The sequence below is a fragment of the Xiphias gladius genome, chromosome 4 (genome assembly GCF_016859285.1).
Source record: "Xiphias gladius isolate SHS-SW01 ecotype Sanya breed wild chromosome 4, ASM1685928v1, whole genome shotgun sequence".
Classification (NCBI taxonomy): domain Eukaryota; kingdom Metazoa; phylum Chordata; class Actinopteri; order Istiophoriformes; family Xiphiidae; genus Xiphias; species Xiphias gladius.
The window spans coordinates 9,633,983-9,654,346 of NC_053403.1; the positions used below are offsets into that span (position 1 = coordinate 9,633,983).

The window sequence follows — 20,364 nt, forward strand, 5'->3', positions numbered from 1 at the left end:
AAGAAGAAAGAGAATGAGAAGTCAGAGAAGGAAATAAGGAGAAGAAATACAACAGGCCAAAGTCAGCTGATGATTCAACCAATTTTGGTCTTGTTATTTTCAGTCAAAAGAAACGAAAGAATGGCACACAGTCCTGCTACTGTTGTCCACCTGTTGGGGCCGGCGAGAGTGATTCTAAACTCTGTGACCCCCATCATAGGAGACAGGAGTGCCGTACCCGAGCAGGGCAGCTGTAGGCACTCTTGCCCAATCAATCGTTCGGTGTAAAGGTCAACTGTTTAATCAGCTGAGATCACTAATAAGTACTGTCACTCTCTCAGTGGTGCTCCGTGTAATCTGTAGACTCCTTAATCACATTTCCCAACCATACAGTATGGATTGATATGTTAAGTAGTTCGCCAAATCTGCAAACATCAGCTTTGCCATCACATAACCTTTGAGAGCTGTTACTTTAAATGAGATTGTGAAAGTTATTCAGTCAGAAAAAGATCACATATTGAATGATTATTATTGCAAACCTAAAAATTCTTTAGCCTTTCAAGTCACAATTAGAATAAATACATCTGATTAATTTTCTTTTCTTTTTTTAAGACCACACAATAACATGCAAAAACACGATAACCACACAATGTGTGAGGTAATTCTGTTGATCTTTTTTTTTTAAATAAAACTTCGGTATTATACGTAGACTAGAATTACCGCCTTGCGGTTGTATGCCTCTGCCCACTAGTCAAGTTGCAGTTTACATCCATGTCTGTCCATACTCATATCATATATGTGGTAAAGACTTTGAAGGAATTGAATAAAAGGTATTAAGAGTATTTTGTCATAATTAGCATATGAATTCTTGAGTTATGGCCAAAAACGTGTTTTGTGAGGTCACAGGGACCTTTGACCTTTGACCGTGGACCACCAAATTCAGTTCATATTCAGTTCATCCTTGAGTCCAAGTGGACGCTTGTGCCAAATTTGAAGAAATTCCCGCGAGGCGTTCCGGAGATATCGCGTTCAGAAGAATGGGAGGGACGGACAGATAATCTGAAAACATGAAGCCTCCGGCCACTGCTGCTTCAACTTTTTTGATTTTTGTTGAATAATTGTCAGACCTTAGGGTCTTATTTGGACTGCCGTACATTTTGCTGCTAAAATCCAACCGTCCGCATATAGTGGTGCGCGGGCCACTTCTTTTAAAAGAGATGAGAGGAGCGGATGTGATTGGGCGTGGTTGCTATCAACATATAATCTCTGAAGTTACTCTGTTTACAGGTTTGTCTTTTGCATCCAGCCATACGCCCCTGGCACATTGCACACCTGGCTGCAATTTGCACTCTGTGCCCTTAAAAAGGTGCTCAAGGCATCTCCTCAAATGCAAAAAGAAATAATCAGGGGAGGTAGGACATGTCATCAGACTGTCCCATGTCTGTCTGCACTGTCACTATCGGTAAAGGGTGAAATGTCAAAATGAAGAATGCTAAGAATGGTGACACTGGCAATATGTCCATTAGCCTTGAAAGTACAATGTATGATCTAAATGTAAACAAAATCCCAATTTCATTTCATATAAATGACTGTGTGTCCACTGAACTGTTTCAGCTCTCCTCAGGGAGCCCATTGATTTGTGCTCAAATATTTATACCTGTCACTTTCAAGTCTATCTTAAAATTCGACAAACATTCGACCTTCTTAGATCTGATGCGAAATTAAAACCCATTATCACGTTTAATGATCGGCAGATTGTTTTTATGTGCTCTCCCCATTTTAGTTACTGTACCTTCCTTTATGAAAAAAAGAGATTTGATCTGATTTGCTATTTGATATCTCATATTATTTTCCTATAAGTATTTGCCAAGGTCTTCTAGGTGTGTCCCTTTTTACATAAACTGACAGAAGTCTTGAGCACATTATGCTATTGCAACAACTTTTAGAAAACACATGCATACTTGTATTTTGTATTGTCTGTATACTGAATATGCAATATATGCAATATGCGTAACATGCAGTCCTGCATTTGACACTCAGAAACTGTAGATTGGATCTCGTGGCCGGAAAAAAACAAACAAACAAAAAAAACCCCCGCAATACTGTTAACTGTATAATACAGTTTGCAATAAATGCTTCTACAGTTTACTGACCTATTAGTCAATCTGGTTGAGCAAACACTGGCTGAAAGTCCAGACACAATGAAGTCATGCACAGGGTATCGCTGTGTCATAAACACCCATGTTCACTCGATGCCATATTCTTCTTCATCTTTATCAGGAGCTGACAGATAGCACTTTATATCAAACCTACTAAAAGCTGCACTGAGAGAACCATTCTATGAAGTTTATCACATACAGCAGCATACGCAGAATGCGTGCATACAGCGTTTGCATGCACACATACGTAAAAGATTCACATGTGCAGGAATCCTTCAATTTCTGTAAATAACATAAAAAATACCCACATTCAAATAGTAATATTATTATTAGAGTCTCAGGACCAACAAGTAAGACAAATTATGCTATATGTTTTTTTATAATTTAGATAACATACAACCAAGCTGTTGCATTTTTTTTTTAAATATAACAATATAGAGAAATTTTACTCTGGTAATTCTTGAAAAAATGGTAGCATTATGTGGAGAATCTGCACACTAGAGTACCTTATGCTGCAAAGCTATTTATGTTATTGTTTTCACCTGAAATTATTGTATTGTAAAGAAATTCATGAAAGTACTGAGTATGTGCACACTGCATTAATTTGCACTGCTAATTTTTTCTATGAATCATAGGTAAGGTGAGACAAAATTGTAACCTACAGTACCTTTATTTTAGAAGTATGATTGTGCATAGCCTCTTTGGCTGAGATAATAAGGATGAGCATTAAATCCAAATGACCAAAAGGTCAGTGCATCAAAATTCCCAACCATAAATTCTGACAAAAACATTACATTGTGAATTTTTTTGGCCTTGTGAGTATTTTGTTGATAAAGTTATGTTTTGTCTCGAATGTGCTTTTTGCTAGTGCACCATCAGACAAAAAAATAATGCACGCAAGACATTATCATTGAAAAAATACCTGTCGATATGTTCCCACTGATGTGTTGGATCAGTACTGTTAATGATTGAATTGTTTTGTTTCAGAAGGGGAGTTCAGTGAATGAATTATTAAAGTTGCTTGAAAAGGGTAAAACCCTCCCGTGTGAGAATGTACACACACATGCAAACGTATGGACGCGCGCAAACACACACACACACACACACGCACGCGCACGCACGCACGCACACACATACACACACACACTCACACTCACACAGACCATCAGCCATATGTCACGGTAATCCATTCAGTAGTTTTTGCGATACTTCTGTCTGGACCAAAGTGGCAGACTGACCGACAGATGCTAGCCGATAGCTTGTCTAAAAATTATTCATGTTGTGGCATCTGTAAATTGTCACTGCTGCACCGCAGCTTTATTTAGCTCTTTAGAAATTAAACCGTGTTCAGACAACCTGAAAGGGATTTACTGCTTTTGGGTTCGACCTCTGACACTGATTTTTTAATATGGCCTCAACTAACAAATTATTTTGATTACTTGGTTATTTTTCTGCGAAAATGACACAAAATAGTAATAAATGGCCATCATAGATTCACAGAGCCCAAGGTTCAAGCTCTTTAAAAAAATCAAACACTTAAAAAATGGAGTGTTTATATACGGATGCTTTATAAAACAAATCCCTCGGGAAATAATGCATTTACTCCACATGTAATCTGCAGCAGCGCATTCAGACTTTCATTTGGGGCAACAGAGCGTCAGTGTGACAACAAAGTGTCAGAAATTTAACCTTTTAATACGAGAAAAGCTGATGAATTTTGGAAGTGTAATCAAGTCTACGAAGCCATCCAAAGAATAAATCAAACTGTCCAAGACTGTGTGATAGATGTTAGTCTCAGAGCTTCTAATGCGAAGTTTCATCATATGCAGTATATACCTCAGTACATATTGTAAACTCAAATGTACTGTTCATTCCTACGTACTGATAACATGAGTCAATGTCTACGACGTAAATAACTGCAAGAAACTCTTTGTAATCACTCCACTCCTGTTGTGTATTACCTTATGGCAGAAAAATAACTGACACATTCACTCTCACAAAATATCCCAAAACAATGTCAGTGTGTTCAAGTCGCTCAACAATCCCCCTGTTTATAGAAACTCCTAAGAAGGTCTGCTCAGCATTGCCCCTATCAACGCCGCACAATGAAAGGTGAAGTGGTGCAAATATGATAAGCTAGATGTAGGTTTTACAGCCCTTGTAGCTTATCAGTATATCAGTATATCAGCATGCCCATATGATTTTACTGTCTGCGGCGTTATTGTGTCCTTTCGATCGTAGCATGCATAAAAAAAACTATGCATTACAGGTGGTCACAGACATTTACTAAAGACGACGGTCCGCAGCTGCACTTCCATATACATCATCGCCAACCCACAGCTGTGTTTTGCAGTGTTGTTCGCTCTCAGTTCATGACAAATGTCACTGCAGTATTCAGCGTCCGCTGGACAGAATGGGCAAAGGGGAGTTACTGTAACTCCACTCATGCCACGCTACTTACAACCTGCTGCATCTGGAGATTTGGCTGAACATTCTCGACGTGATGAAACTGCTCATAAAGTGAGTCTACAGTTGACTAATGCATGCAAACTTGCCACTGTAGGAAGAGCGGTTACGTAACCCTCCAAACGAGCCACAACTTAACCATCATAGGCGCTCTCCTGCAATAAACAAATAGCACTACACCCCTGTTTCTAGGACGTCTTTCTTGGTCGCCAGTGATTTTTTTTGGGGAGCAGCGGAAACAAGCTGTAAACACGGCACTGTCATAGTATCGCTTCTTAAATGGAAATTGCAAAATTGCTAGCAAAGGTAAACCTTGATTTCAGTACAGTGTGTTCCCTAAATATTGACAGAAGACTATAGAGGGGAGCATTGCCCCTCACTCTGTATAATGTAAAGACAGACGGATCAATATTTGAGGAGCGTGTGCTGCTTTTACATCTGCGGTGACTGCACGTCGCTCACCATGTGGAGGATTACATGTACATGTGTGCCACGGAGGAAGGACAGAGTGTCCACAGGTTTTTATGCAGAAATGTAGCAGCATTTTGCGACATGTATGGACTTGATCATCACTTTATCTAACCCTTTCACATCAGTGCAGCATAATGCCCCACTGGGTCACCCATTACAACACAGTGAGGTAATGCTTTTGTGTAGTCGAGTCACCAGAAAACAGTATATGAGGAAAGAAGCGTTTGTGAAATTATTGCCATTTTCTTGCGGAAACATGCTGCGCAGATAGACCTGCTAATCCGCCTAAAAGCAAGATTAACTCAATAAACTCCCATGTCCCATGATGATCTAAGTGTTTTTTTTAATGAGGTGTTTTCACGTGTTAATGAGATCATGGGTTAAATATTGAATTCTAAACCATGAAAAGGGATAAAAATTTACAGTATTGTTTTAAAAATTTGGTTGAAGGTGTTAGCAGAAAATCAATAAATGGGTGGAGCACTTTCATCATAATGGGAAAAAGATTTTTGATGTTTATTTGATGGTAACATAAAAACTTGGTTTGACTAGTAACATTTTATTTACTCTTGTTGGAAAATAAATAGTATAAACTGATTTATCTTGTGTTTTTAATTACATAAATTCAATACTTTGCAAGCTAACGGGCATGATTTTTTTAGGTTGAGAGCAAAAGAAAAACTATTTTAGATACAGAATGAGACCTGCGCGTGCGTGTGTGTGTGTGTTTGTGTATGCACGAGCATATCTGTGTGGATATATCATATGACATATCTGTGTTTTTGTGGCAGTAACATACTGTAAATGTATTGTCAAAACAAGCAGTAAGGAGAAATGACACAAAATGGCACCACCAAATCCAAATACAGAATTCTCTTTGGTAATTGGCTGGAAGGGGACTGTGCCCCGTAAACACCCCTAGCACAACAGGCCCGTCTGATCCCGCAAAGCCCACCCATCGGCTGAGTTCAAGCTTTGGGACAGACCTACCTGTTTAATAACTGACCATCAACGCTGCAGTACCAGCAGACTGGAGGGCTGTTAGCGGCCTCTGGTGGATCATTAGGTTCCTGCAGAGCAACACAAAAGTTGTACCTCTCCTTCATGCACTACTCCTATATAACTACACTGTCTCTTTTGCCTCTGGTGTCCTGTTGCAGTGGCCTTGAGCAAGACTAAATAAACTGAATCCTTGCTCACTCACTTGATTTCATCTTCTGTGCTGGATTAGAACATCAACTTGATGCCTACACTGCCAATGTAAACGGTAGATACAGATGTGTGTTGATCTGGATACATGCGATGATATTTGATTTCATTTAACTGGTCTACCATCCACTTGATTAGCTTTTAATTTGGGGAAAGACCAGATGTATTGTACAACGGTGCCTCCGCTGGAGGAAAACGGCAACGGTCTCGAAAAAACCTTGAACGTTCTTTGACAAATAAAATCGTGACTCAAGGTCCACTTACTCACTTTTTCAGGGCTTTCAGCCGGATGTCATGGACTTTGCTCAGCTGTCATGGAGACAGCTTTTTGTCAATATCCAATATCTTAGAGTTTAACCGTTCCTTAAGAATTCAACATTTAACCTAACATTTTATGCAAATGAGTGTGACGATGGTTAACAATCCACACTCAGATCATCAAGGTCCACTTACTTGCTTTTCCCAGAGATTTCAGCTGCATCTCACAATCTTCATCTGAGAACAAGCTTTGGAAAAAGATAGTAAGTGAACTATATATATTTTTTTATGTTACAAAGTCTCTTTAATCCTGTTAGGTTTTGGTTGTGATACCCTGATTACAACATGCATATACAGATTTGTAGTATAACTTACAGTCGACTTAAAAAGTATCTTATTATACTTACCATAACATTTGGAATAATTTGACCTGCAGCCACACGATAAGCTATGTTTTGTTTTTTATGTGCTATTTAGTCCCTGAACAATGTATCAAAGGGGATCCCATAGTACTTGTATAAAGGACTCACACTAATGTTATTCATCTGCTTTACTCCAACAATAACAGACATGTGTCAGTGTTTAGTTGCAAACTGGCCAAAAGCAACAAAATTAGCCTCAGGCTACTTTATGTCTAAACACTCCATGTGCGTGTAGAAACAGGTGTCAGGCTTCAGGAACACACACAGACACTCACACACACACACTCCGCACACACACTCACACACACATACATACATACACACACACACACACACACACACACACACACACACACACAGTTAATTATTTATCCACTCAATGAAATGCTGACATACACACCACCACCCTCCCTGCAGTGTCACTTTAGCCTTCACCAGAGAAGTTACACTGAGACAGGTACTGATGGGAGAGTGTGCATCTCCGGTGATAGAGGTCACGTTGGGAAATGGATGAAATTGGGTTTTTAACACGATTACGTAATACCACCGCTTTCTGGTACAGCTTGTCCCACAGCATTAGAGGGATTCGTGTGATGGATCAAATATCTTCAGTTGTTTTTTTAGGTTAAAGTTAAAAGGACTGTCCAGAAGGGAGGCATGATCTCAACACTTGTGCAACTCCGACAAGAAAACACAAATATTTCTATGTGGGTTTATGAAGCTTGCAGTGTTTTTTGTCGACCTTATGTATCTTTAGGCTTCTTAATAATAGAAGAGTACAAATAAAACCCGGTTTTTATAGGACATCATACTGAACTGTACCTTATTCTATAATCGCTTTGTTTGATCGAAAATTTAGTGTAGAAATATCGTTTTAAAAAAAAATCTGTCTATGCATGTTAATGTGTGTGTGTTTGGCGTAGTTGCCGTGTGTCTCTTCTGGTATCAAGATTTTCCCCTCAAATATGAACAGTTTATTTTAGATATTGTGCTAATAATAGTCTCCAGTTATATTTTTTTCCACAGGACGCTGCTGCGACTGTTTCTACAGTGGAAGTAGCGAATGCGGACGGATCCATTCACTGCGCAGGGGGGGATTTTAATATACAAAACATAAAACTGCGGGTCGGCAAATCTCCGTGAAATCCCTTCGAAACAACGGCCACATTTACTTCTGACGCTAACTCTCTCTCTCCGTCGCTGCGCACTGTACGCGCCTCTCCGGCAGCCAGAGGGAGTAAGTTTAATCGCCCTCAAAGAGTGAAGCAAACCCCCGTAGTGGTGACTTGGGCGAGTCGGATGAAAACCGAGCTCTGTGCCACATCTTCCACTAAATGATAAAGCCGTTACATCGGGAACCGGAGGCGGGACGGTCTCAGTGCGAACCTGGCTTTAAGAAATTTTCGCTATTCTGGTAAAACTTCATATCTTTGCTTTATTTCCTCCCGAAAAGTGCCAGACGACCGTCGGCATCTTATTTTTCCCTTACAGAGTTTTGACAGTGGGAGGAGGTGTCAAGTTTAACGCTAGTTTACGGTTAAGTTTGGCTGTAGTTGACGCCGCGGAGTGGGAAAGTGGAGGTGCTCCTGAACAACCATTACTCCCGAAACAGGTAAGTTTACATGACTTGAAAATGTTCCCCCCTTAAGGCCACTGTAATGGCCAGTCCCGTCTAGCGGCGGGTCTACCCGGGACGGATGTGGCAGTGTGGCCAGGACAGGGGTGCTGTTGCGAGGGCTACACCCGTAAAAGACTAGCCTGCGTCTCACCTACACTTCGAACGTGCTGAACTGTTTTAAAAGTAGGCTCCCGAAAAATTTTCTCTCAAGTTTCGCAAGTGCCCTGAGACACACTGTGAACAAACCCTGACCAAAATTTAACGGGATATATTCGTTTGTAAATGTAGTTAAAGACAAATGGGGCTGGACAATATGGTTGACCTCACTGTCACAATATTTATGTTTTTCCGATATCAGTAGTCTTGTCACAACGTATGCACGATCGCATAGGATACATTTGGATAAAACGTACGGAGCAGTGACCTGTGCCCCGCTGTTGCGAGCCCTCGCTTGTGCACAACAAATACTTCAATAACTAGTTAATATAATACTGAACAAATAGCGTAGGGTGATAGTTTGGTGTGACTGAATTTGTCTAGTTGTGATCTCGAGTGCCGGTAGTTTGTTCTCAGGTCACTCTTGCGAGTCCTGAGAGTTTTCCTGAACCAAAAATAAAGCTTAACTGGTGAAACCAACAAATTATCGAATTTATTTTGAAATTTTGAGAATATGATAAGTTCATATAGTCACAATATGATTTTTTTTTTTTTTTAAAGTCAATAAAGAGTAAACAGTAAAAAAAAAAAAAAGGAAAAAAAATGGTATACAGTAAATGGGTTGAAGACTCAGTATTGATGCACCTACATCTAAAGGCACGTCAGGCTCCTTGGCTGGCGATGGCACTCCACCCCTTCTAACTTTGTGTCTTGCCATAATTGTGCTTGCCAGCCCGCTAATTAAAGCTACTAAGCCACACTATTTTTTTTTTGCCGGTTTTTTCCCCCATTGGATCTCACACTTTTCAATGACGAGACCAGGGCCAACATGTGGAGAGTCTGCATCCAAAAATTAAACGAGCCCACTCACCAGTTAAAAGACTGATGAAAGACATTCTTACAAACCCACTGCTGAAATAAAAATACACCTAACGATTTTGCAGTTGTGAACTTTTTGCTCACAAATCAGTTACATTTATATGCAATATAAGAATTTGTACACTGGACAGTATCAAGCAATGAGTGTGATGCAGAGATGGCCGTGGTTGATCCAAAACCGAATAAGAAAATTGCTGTTTTAGATCAAACGGCACCTAAAATCAACAGTAAACAGTTGAAATATACAGACGCATGCACAGAAAAAATCTGTCTCTTGAGGCTCGATATACAGTATCCCTTGCCCTGTGTGTGTGCCCCAGATTGATAGTTACACCGCCTCCCTCTTATAAGCCTTAGCACTACCATCCTGTTGCCTTGACTACTGGTGTGTCGGGGGACTTCATCCTGATCCACTGCATGATTTTTCTCCGACACTAGTTCAGAGACTGCCGCGAAGCAGCGCTGAGAGCAAGAAAAACCGGCGAGCTCATTTTCTCTTTTTCTTTCTTTTGCACTGCACCAACTCCTCACCCACCTGATGCAGCCTCAGTTACCAGTATTACACAGTACTCCAGGCTGCAGTGGGTGAGTGCTCTGCTCATCCACAGCACAGCAGGCTGCGGGCACCACTAAAATGGGAGGTCTGCTTTCTTTCTGTGCACCGAGCCATATCAGTTTGTTTCATTTACATTCCATTCAAAAGAGGCGTGACACAGACAGCATGAAAAATATAGTCTCTGTCATGTTTATGCAGACTTTAGGATGGGAAATGTTCTGTGATCCTTTTGACATCACGGACTATAGAGCCAAATCTATTTTGGGGAAAAAACATTCGAAATTATCCAGCTAATTAACAACGGCATGCAACTAGTGATTGTTTTTATTATTGATTAATCTGCCAGTAATTTCGTTGATTAGTCAGTTAGTCATTTAGTCCATTAAATGTCAGAGAATGCTGTCCCACAATGTCCCATAGTACAAGGTGACATCTTGTCTTGTTTTGTCCAACCAACAGTCCAAAATCCAAAGATATTTACTATCATAGAAGACTAAGAAAACCAGTAAATTCTCACAATTTAGAGGCTGGAACCGGGTACATTTTTGGCATTTTTCTTTTTCTTGAAAAATGACTTAAAGGATTCATTGATTTTTACAGTAGTTGCTGATTTATTCCGGCCATCGATTATATCTCTGTCATTTCTTTGCAAAAGAAATTATTTTTTCTACATTTGGATGTAAACTTTGACACCAGTTGTCTTTTGTTTGCCAAACTCACTAACTGATGCGCTGTCAGAAGCATAATGAGCTCCATCTGCTGTCTGTCATGCTTTATGGATGAACTACTTCCCAGTAGTTCACTGTCCAACTCCCCACATCTGCATCTACTGTACGTGCTTGTATGTATCCAAACAAACACCCTTCATCTGTCCTTTCCGACTGTCTTTGGAATGTCTTCTTTGCTGCACATGAAGCAACAAGCATCTGGGAAAAGAATAAAGGCTTTCTTTGTTTTGACAAGGCATTACCCAGGAAATGAGGTGGGCCTGGGAATGGCAAAAAGCAGTGAAAAGCACTGAAACTGGCCTGGTCGGAGGTTTACACAATCACCACTGTAGCCTCGGGGAGGGGGATACATGCTGCACTGGAGACTGTGTGAAACAGTCTCATTAGGCAGGGAACCCACTGGAAAAAGTGGACCCTACATAACAGTGGAGGCTATGGGGGGACAAGGAGAGAGACTGTTGCTGTCTAATCGGGGGGAATTGCAAACACTGAATGCGGAATGGCAGTATCGAGGGGCTGTCTATGTATCGAGCAAGTCGCGGACTGTGGTGAGCTTACGAACTTAGTCTGCAACTCTAGCAATCAAAACAGGGAGAACGTGACTCTCTCTGCAAAGGAGGTCTTAGGGATATCAAAGCCGCATCTAGCGGTTATTTCTGACCACAAAGCAGCAACTTAAAGTCCACCAGAATAGCTCACATAAAGGCTCCAGCTCTGAAAACATATAACAACATCCTGTGACACCTCAAATGCAGCTCTGTATGCATACGTACTGCAGGTATCACTTGTTCCTTTTTATCAGCAGAGATGGAATACCATAATGCCTGCAGCGGGTCACAGCCAGCGTTGACTTAAAACCATCAATTTAGCTGTTTTCTTGCAGCAATATTTCATACGTGATTAAAGCAACAATTATAAGGCAAGTCTTTGAGCTTAAGACTTACCCAGAAATAAGTTTTAATCAAATGCCCTAAGATCGTACTTTCTCTCTGTTTTCAGAAAAAGTAAGTCACTAAAAGAATATTAAATGAGCCTTAATTGCAACACATTTTATTTTTGAGAATTTAGGCTTTAATGAGCATATTTCATAGGTCACTGGAATCTTGCGATCCACAATCTTTGATAAGTATGTTTGTATAATTTTAACTAACAATATCTTAACCACAGTACACACTGTTTTGCTGTTTTCTTCCTTAGCTGAGAATGTCTCTTCCTAGAAGTAAAATCTTAATTTATCTTCAAAGCTTCTTGAAATGTCAGGGCAGCACTTTTCAATCCTTCAGCCTGGAATTGTCTAGGTTTCTTGTGGCTTTGTGTGTTTGACGGAATAAATAGCAACGCCTATATTTATGTCTGCTCCAGCTCTGCCTGCACACTGAGCTGTCCTTGAAAAGTCCATGTGACGCCGCTTCCTCATCCTGTTGCATGTTAGAACGGAAGAACTACGCTCAGGCCTGCAGGGCAGTGCGTGATTTTTATCATTGCCCAGTTGAATCATAGTCAGACGACAATGATAATATATTGTCAAAGTGAGCATCGCTTTTATTCCAGTGGGTCACTCCTGCTCTGGAACATTTAAAAGCTTGCTACAAAGTTGGATAAGGCAAAGCATTAGCTCATTTTTAATTTAATTTGTATCTAATTTTAAAACACTCTAATGACTATTTTTAGCCATGCTAGCACTATGGGTCGATGGATGTCAACGCGAGTCTGTCGGTTGGTCGGTCCACCACGTTTTTTTGGACTGAAATATCTCAACAGTAATTAGATGGATTACCCCTTTTGTTCAGACCTTCATGGTGCCGATAAATCCTACCGACTATGGAGATCCTCTGACTTTGCCTCCTGCACAGCCAGCAGGTCAAAGTTTTTCAGTTATTACACGAATAATCTCAACATCTATTTGTAGGATTGGCATAAAATTTTGTACAGACATTCACGTCCCTAGAGGATGATGCTTACTGACTTGGGTAGCCCTGTGATGTTTTTCTCTACTGCCATAGTGAAGTTAACATTTGTGGTTTTGAGTGAAAAGTCTTGACAACTGTTGGATGGATTGCCATGAAATTTGGTAAACATATTCATGTTCCCCTCAGGATCAATTGTGATTACTTTGGTGACACGATTTATGTGGCGGCATCATCAGGTTAAAATTTTAATTTGTCCAATACTTTAGTTCATGATCTAATACCTGCAAAACTAATGACACTCCCCTCAGCCTCACTTGCGCATGTGTTTAGTGTTAGCAAATATCAGCATAATAACCAGCCCCATAGACAGAGAAATCTTCTTGGACAGGCATTTGACTTCGCCAGACTTTTTGTTTTTTGGCGTTTTTGGCGTTCAGATCATTACAGGCAATAATGGGAAATAATTCTAAACCAGTGCATACAGTGTATTATTTGCAGCATATTAAAGCATTTTAACCTAATTATTTTATACTGAAATAATGACAACAAACTCAGAGCTGACCAGTGTGCACCTGCCCATGGACACATGATTTCCAAAAACAGAACTATATTAACTGGTGATCGCAGCAATAGAACTATCGAGGAATATACACTCACAGCCTGAAACATTAAACACGAAAGTCGACGGAGCAGCCTAATGCAGACAAGTTAGCCTACTGTTATTAGATGGTGTGGCATGCTGGTTGTTGTGCTGTGATCCCCCCCAATAATAATAAGAACAAGGATAATAAGAATAGAAAATGCACATAAACCACCTGGAGGTGGGGTTGCTGCAGCACCTCAACTTCTCGCAGCTCTGGCTGAGCAACATGTTGATGTTTAGTCTCCTCAGGACCAGCATGCATCTTATGTGCATTGTGCATCAACTAACAGGGAAAACTTTCCTCATTACTCCCGTTGACTTTTCACACGTTGCAGTGGACACACTGTTTGGTAATCATACTCATATTTTGTCTTTTACTTGAATATTAATTATGAGAGGTGGTGGGTTTACCATTACCCCTGTTAATCAACACCAAACTGGTTGAAAACATGGTATTCATAAAGGATATGACAGCATTTCGCCTGTCAGTTTTCAAAAATTCAAGTTCAAACGAATTCGAACATGAGAAATGAACATTAGGCTATTGATGTATTATGCATCTGATATAGATGCATACATTTTTTTCCATTCATAAGCCTGAGGAACACTGTTAACAGTTCGTATCACTGGCTGTTACTCAAACCTGCTTGCCTCTCACGTTACTCGGTGACTTACATTCATAAAACTGCAGGAAATGACACCGGTATTACAATTAGGAGAAATGAGGGCGTCCGTGTTTCGAAAAGAACTCATTCAAATTCGCACTGCTCTCATTTGTTCTAAGTCAGATAGAATCGCTCTGGTGCCAATAACACAGGAGCGATGGGATTTCAATAATTGAAAAGAAGAGAACATGGGGATAATACATCTCTCTCTCCCATAAATTCGTTGTAGGTAACTGGGAGGAGTGGAGGTGTTATTCAGAGGGATTATTATGTAATTGAACCACTGGTATTAGCAAAGCAGCTCACATAGCATAGCTGGAAATAGTTTTTCTTTCTATGTGTCATACTTTTTCCATTCTTCCTTCTTCCCTGCCCCCACACATCTCTCTTTCTGTCCCTCCCACTCACACTTTACCAGATACATGTTGTAAAAAATTAGCTCAGGTTTTGGCCAATTTCTTCCCTAGATCTCCAAAAAGGTTGAAGTAACTTGCTTTTACCAATTTTTCCTGCTACTTTTCACATTTTTAGTCTGTTGCTCTATCTCTTTTTCTTTCTGTTTCCTTCTTTCACATAGGAAACAGACACTAAAGATAACCCTGCTCTCGAACCTCTTATGAGGTTATGAGGACAAATTTTAGGTGGTAAATACTAAAAATATTTGTTCCCATGTAGATCTCATGGTAGGGTCGTGTCTTTATACTGCTTTTTTGTTGATAAATGTTATGACGCAGATATTTTTTTCCTCCTTTTTGGGAAAGAAACTCAGCTGATTGGTATGCAACACACACACACACACCCACACAAATAAACACACACACAAACACCATGTATTTTCTTTGCAAATGTGATAACCTTTTTGCTTACTAACACACCAATTTTTGCCTCTGTTTTATCAGTGGGTTGCATGCACAAAGTGTCCCATCTGATAGTTATTATGCTGTTATGGTTTATTCTGGATCTGCTGTGTTTATGAATCCTTATAACCCCAAGTCATGACTACCCTTGCACACATGAATAAACAAATTTTGCAGGATATAACCATGGGGTTTAGACAAACCACAGAAACCAAAGCTGAATAGGCCCAGGTGGCTCAAATGCTTCAGTGCCCGTGTTTGCATTGGTATTTTTTTTTTTTGCCAGCTTTTGTAATTCTCTTTTATCAACACATGAACTCCACCTGCTTAAAATCAATTAGAATATTCATTTTCACATAAACGTGGGGATTATTGTTGAGGTGAATGTCTGGCCTTCTCAGTAACAATAGTCAGCATCAGACTGACCTTTTAGAAAGTGGCTTTATTGATAATTACAGTGCCCCAGGACACGTCTCTCCACCGTGCAGTGAAGGGTCGATAAATGATCGCCGTGCCAGAGGATTAATACTGTATCTGAAGAGATCAGGCCAACCCCCACCACACACACACATACACATACACATACACACACATATATATATACACAAACATCTGGTGGCCTGAAGACATCTGAGTTTTAATATTATTTTTTCCTGGGTATGGACATTGTCTCAACTGTCCAGATTTTCTCCCTCCACTTAGTTGCCTGAGAAGCATCTTTAGCACATTTCATGATGAAACACTGCTGCGAACTGAGAGGAATTATTGAACCCCTGAATCATTTATGATATTCACACAAGGATATTAATTAGGGTTGTCGGTCTCCTGCAGGAGCAGAGGAAGCCAAGCAGCCACCGACGTGAAGAGTAAAAACACAGGGAGAGTGGAGAAGTGAAAGGAGAAGGTAGATACACCAGCCCAGCCATCTGCCTGCCTGAGAGAGTGCTGTGCCATGGGGAAACAGAACAGCAAGCTGCGGCCTGAGGTCCTGAACGACCTGAGAGAAAACACAGAGTTCACTGACCACGAGCTGCAGGAGTGGTATCGCGGCTTCCTCAAGGACTGTCCCACCGGCCACCTGACCGTGGAGGAGTTCAAGAAGATCTATGCCAACTTCTTCCCCTACGGAGACGCCTCTAAGTTTGCCGAGCACGTCTTTCGCACGTTTGACACCAACGGCGATGCCACCATCGACTTCAGGGAGTTCATCATTGCCCTGAGCGTGACATCTCGTGGCGGGCTTGAGCAAAAGCTGCGCTGGGCCTTTAGCATGTACGACCTGGACGGGAACGGGTACATCAGCCGGGCAGAGATGCTGGAGATAGTGCAGGTGAGGACAAACTGTTTTATGTGCTCTGTATAGGAAGAATCTCAACCCAGACAAGAAAGGCAAAATAAAGATAAAAGGAAGGCATCTAAACACATTCCTCTGGGGTTAGCACAATTTTAAAGCTGAGCCTATATACATAAAAGATTTCATGTTTTATGTATATAAAACATGAAATGTTATTAATTTAAAACTAAAAGTAAATTATTACTTGTTCTACAAATTCTAAGTCCAAGTCAGGCTGCAACTAATGATTATTCTCTTGATTCATTAATAGTTAATGATTGTATGGTCTATAAAATGTCAGAAAATAGTGAAAAATGCTGTCACAATTTGCAAAATTCCAAGGTGACGTCTTTGAGTGTCTTGCTTTGTCAGTCCAAAAACTAAAGATACTGTGTTTACTATTACATAAGACAAAGAAAAGTAGCAAATCCTCACACCTCAGCCACTGGAACTGAGAACTGTTTGGTGTTTGAATTATATGCAAAATATATTTTAGCATGTAGTAACACTGTTTAGGCTTAGTGTTAATTTGCAGGTCTGAATTCATAAGATATTTTCAGCTCACATCACGGATGCAGGCTGCCCTTTCTGTTTTTTCTTATCACTGTGGCTATATTTACTCTTCCAATATGGTGAGCTGAGCAGCCTGCAAGACCATATCAATATTGGCTCAGTCCGTTGTGTTTGTGGATACAAATGAATGTGGGAAAAAAAAGCATCAGTGCTTTTGTTACTGTAGCGTGGTTTCTGTTTTTTCAGCAAAAAATCCTTCTCTCATCAAAGCCATCAAAGACCTTTAAATAATAATTCGAAATAGTGTCATTATAGCCATGCGTCTGACGCACCTGTTCAGAGTAACCTACATTGAGTGCAACAGCCAGGGCATCAGTGTCCTATTTTCCATCTCTGACGCCTAAAAGCTTCACATAGATAAATAAGAAAATTAATATTCACATAACAGCAATCATTCTTACCCTCCTTTGTAGGCGATTTACAAGATGGTGTCGTCAGTGATGAAGATGCCTGAGGATGAGTCAACGCCAGAGAAAAGGACAGATAAAATCTTCAGACAGATGGACATTGACAATGATGGTAAGACTGGTGTTAAACTTATTTTTATGCGCGTGCTTTCGCGGAAAAATATTATAACCAGCTGTCACTATCAATAGTGAGAGCAAGTGGGACTCTAATATGAAACCTGCATCCTGCTTTGGTTCTTCTAAAAAAAATAGGAAAAAGGTAGGTAGTGTTTGTTGCAGATAAGAAGTACTTTTTATAGATACTTAATGAGTATGCTGATCCTCCATGACTGCAAGCTGCAATATGCCAAGACTCAGACTGAAACTGTTTGGAAAACAAAAGTAAACTTACATGGCTTGGTAGTTAAACTGGTTATGACTAGTTACACAATTATAGATGGACAACCATCACATCAAGAAAGAAAAAAACTATAGACAGGTTATGTAAGTGTCCTAACCATTAAACACTAAGCACCACAGAGCAGTTTGGAGTAATGGGAAAGATGGAAGATGGTACAGACAGAGAGAGAAATAGGGTGCCACATAACAATATGACATAACAAAAACACAACTCACAAGATCATTAAAAGTCTTCATGATGTGCATTTTAGCCTGCTGAGCCGTCTTGATGGCAGCGGTTTGAGATTTATTGTGAAAAGGTGATGCTACACTCGTGATATGTGCTTAAACATTTCCCAAATCTTCCTGTTCTGAATGTAATTGACATGCTACATCTCAGGATGACGTTTAGAGGCTGAGGCAGCAGGGTAGCTCACTTTGTTGTGAAGCCTAAGATTCAGAGAGTCAGGAGGTCAAAGTGTGTGTCTCAGGCTCAAGTTTTATAACATCACATGGTACCACAGACCAGGCCGTAGTGGAGGGGTAAAACCACCAAAACTTGTGTAATCCCCGTTCTAATGAAATTTCAACTAATGCTGACTGAGAGGAAGTTGCACTTATTAAAAAAAAAAATGGCCTACTGATGCATTTCATCTTTGTGGTAAATCAGCCAAAACTTACATAAAGCCACGCGGATATTTGCAACATTTGCTGCTAGTGTTCATTTTAGTTTTTGATGATACTGTTGATTGCTTAGAAATTTTACTTGCAATGTAAGACAAAAATCTCAGGTAACGTAAAATATTAAAATTGTGCAAGGATGCATTCGGTTATTGATGGTAAATTAATATCAAAGTAACCAATATGTCAATACTCAAATGCTGCTCATTTCATTTTAATACCTATTAAAACATTTAATCATTTTTAATACTTTTGCACTTTAATGCCTTCTGTACAAATATGTTGTTGCCAAAGAATATGTAGTTGTCCCCTGTTTAGGCAAGAGTTCTAGAAACCCGTGTAATAGAAATATTTATAAGTAATAATTACATTTTAAAACTTGGATATTCAAATATTTTATTCATGTCTTACTTTAATATGACTATTTTTTAATTGTTGGATTTTTTTCATCTCATCGGTATTTATAGTCGCACCTGGTCTGTACCAATGAATTACAATGACTTAAAACAAATTACTAAACAAATTACAAAGATTACTGACTTGAAAGGAATTTGTTATTCTGACACTCTTATCAATACATAAAATACTAATAAAATTGTGTTGCCCATTCCTGCTTTTTGTGAAAGTGTTAATTAACACTAAAGAACAACTAAAGAATTCCTGAATTACCTGAAAATAGCACAACAGCATCACTCACTCAAAAAAAGGTTAATGGAAGCTTTTTATAATTTATATAAAAATGTAGTGTACTTTGCCTGTACAATGTTTTCGATGGCAGCAGTGATTATATTTTGGGGTACTTGAGCTCAAAAGGAACGTCCGAGGCTTTTCTTGGCTTGGGTGGCTGCTCCATGATTCAGCCCTCCGTCACATGTTCAGCTGCTGGTGACTGAGATCCTTTTTTTGGTCTCTGCTCCACAGGTAGATTGTCTTTGGAGGAGTTCATTAAAGGTGCCAAGAGCGATCCGTCCATTGTCAGACTGCTGCAGTCGGATCAGGGAGCCTCTCGTCAGTTCTGAGGACAGAGACAATAACAGACGCACACTCTCTAAAACACATGCACACACACATCCGTCCAACTGTACGCTATTCACCTGATAGAGGCTCGGTCATCATCACACCCCACCCCCACCAGACAACCCTTTCATTTTAACAACACTCCATTGTCTTAATGTTTACATGAATGGATAATTGTCTTTTTTCAATGTGGCTCCTTCTCTGTGGACTATGATGTGCTTTTGAGTTGAGGTATTTTGTGTATGTGCTTTTCCCCAAAGCTCTATTGCCTCTAAATGGTTTTTACCCGTTCTCCATAAGTGAAGTGCCATATCATGTATTTATACTGACTGGATTATACGCTTGCAAGTATTATGACTCCCATTATGTTACACTTGAGGAAACTAATTACATCACTTGGTATAATTTGATTGGACTTAATTGTGTTGAAAAGTGGCTTACTGTTGTTCAGGGTATCAACAGTAAATTAACAAGTTGCTATTCTGAACAAGCTCTATATGCCTTTGGTATTGCATGCGCTCAGTGATATGTGTTTTCTGATATTGTAACAGTTTACGTGATTAAGGAGGTCGTGATTGTTTTTATTCCTTTTTATTTTTGTAACAAAAATGTCATTTTGTTTTCACACAATTGAAATAAAGTCGTGTAAGAAAAATCTACACAAGAAGTCCCACAGTATCCCCCCCGTCTTGGACAGACATTATGTAAACCCACCAAGATTCTCATTCACTGCTTTAAAAAGAGAAAAAATATATTTAGACACACCAGGTTGGACATTTAAGTGTTACATCTTAAAATAGGTGACTGTGGATGGCTGAAGAAGGGAGAGGGGACAATGTTTGAAAAAGACTTGAGAATAAACAACTGAAATGCCACATTCAGAACCTCCCCCCTCCTCAGCTTGCGGCGGCTGTATAAATATGCAGCTTCTACTGTTCAGCAGGTACATGAGGCAGAGTTCACTCCAGGGACACAACACTCACGCCCCCCCACCCACCC

General features: G+C 39.9%; 1 protein-coding gene across 1 annotated transcript; it reads left to right on the forward strand.

Moving 5' to 3' along the window:
* Positions 1–8,264: 8,264 nt before the first annotated feature.
* Positions 8,265–20,031, forward strand: hpcal1 (hippocalcin-like 1). The gene is made up of 4 exons (XM_040125029.1): positions 8,265–8,576; positions 15,808–16,306; positions 17,296–17,401; positions 19,270–20,031. Exons 2-4 carry the CDS (start codon positions 15,929–15,931, stop codon positions 19,365–19,367), a joined length of 582 nt encoding a protein of 193 aa, XP_039980963.1. The 5' UTR covers positions 8,265–8,576; positions 15,808–15,928; the 3' UTR covers positions 19,368–20,031.
* Positions 20,032–20,364: the final 333 nt, after the last annotated feature.

Bases quoted from the DNA above. Each gene is read 5' to 3' on its own strand.
- hpcal1 (XM_040125029.1), top strand. From the start codon at position 15,929: ATGGGGAAACAGAACAGCAAGCTGCGGCCTGAGGTCCTGAACGACCTG. The intron at 16,307-17,295 runs GTGAGGACAAAC...CCTCCTTTGTAG, and splicing joins AGATGCTGGAGATAGTGCAG to GCGATTTACAAGATGGTGTC. The intron at 17,402-19,269 runs GTAAGACTGGTG...TCTGCTCCACAG, and splicing joins GATGGACATTGACAATGATG to GTAGATTGTCTTTGGAGGAG.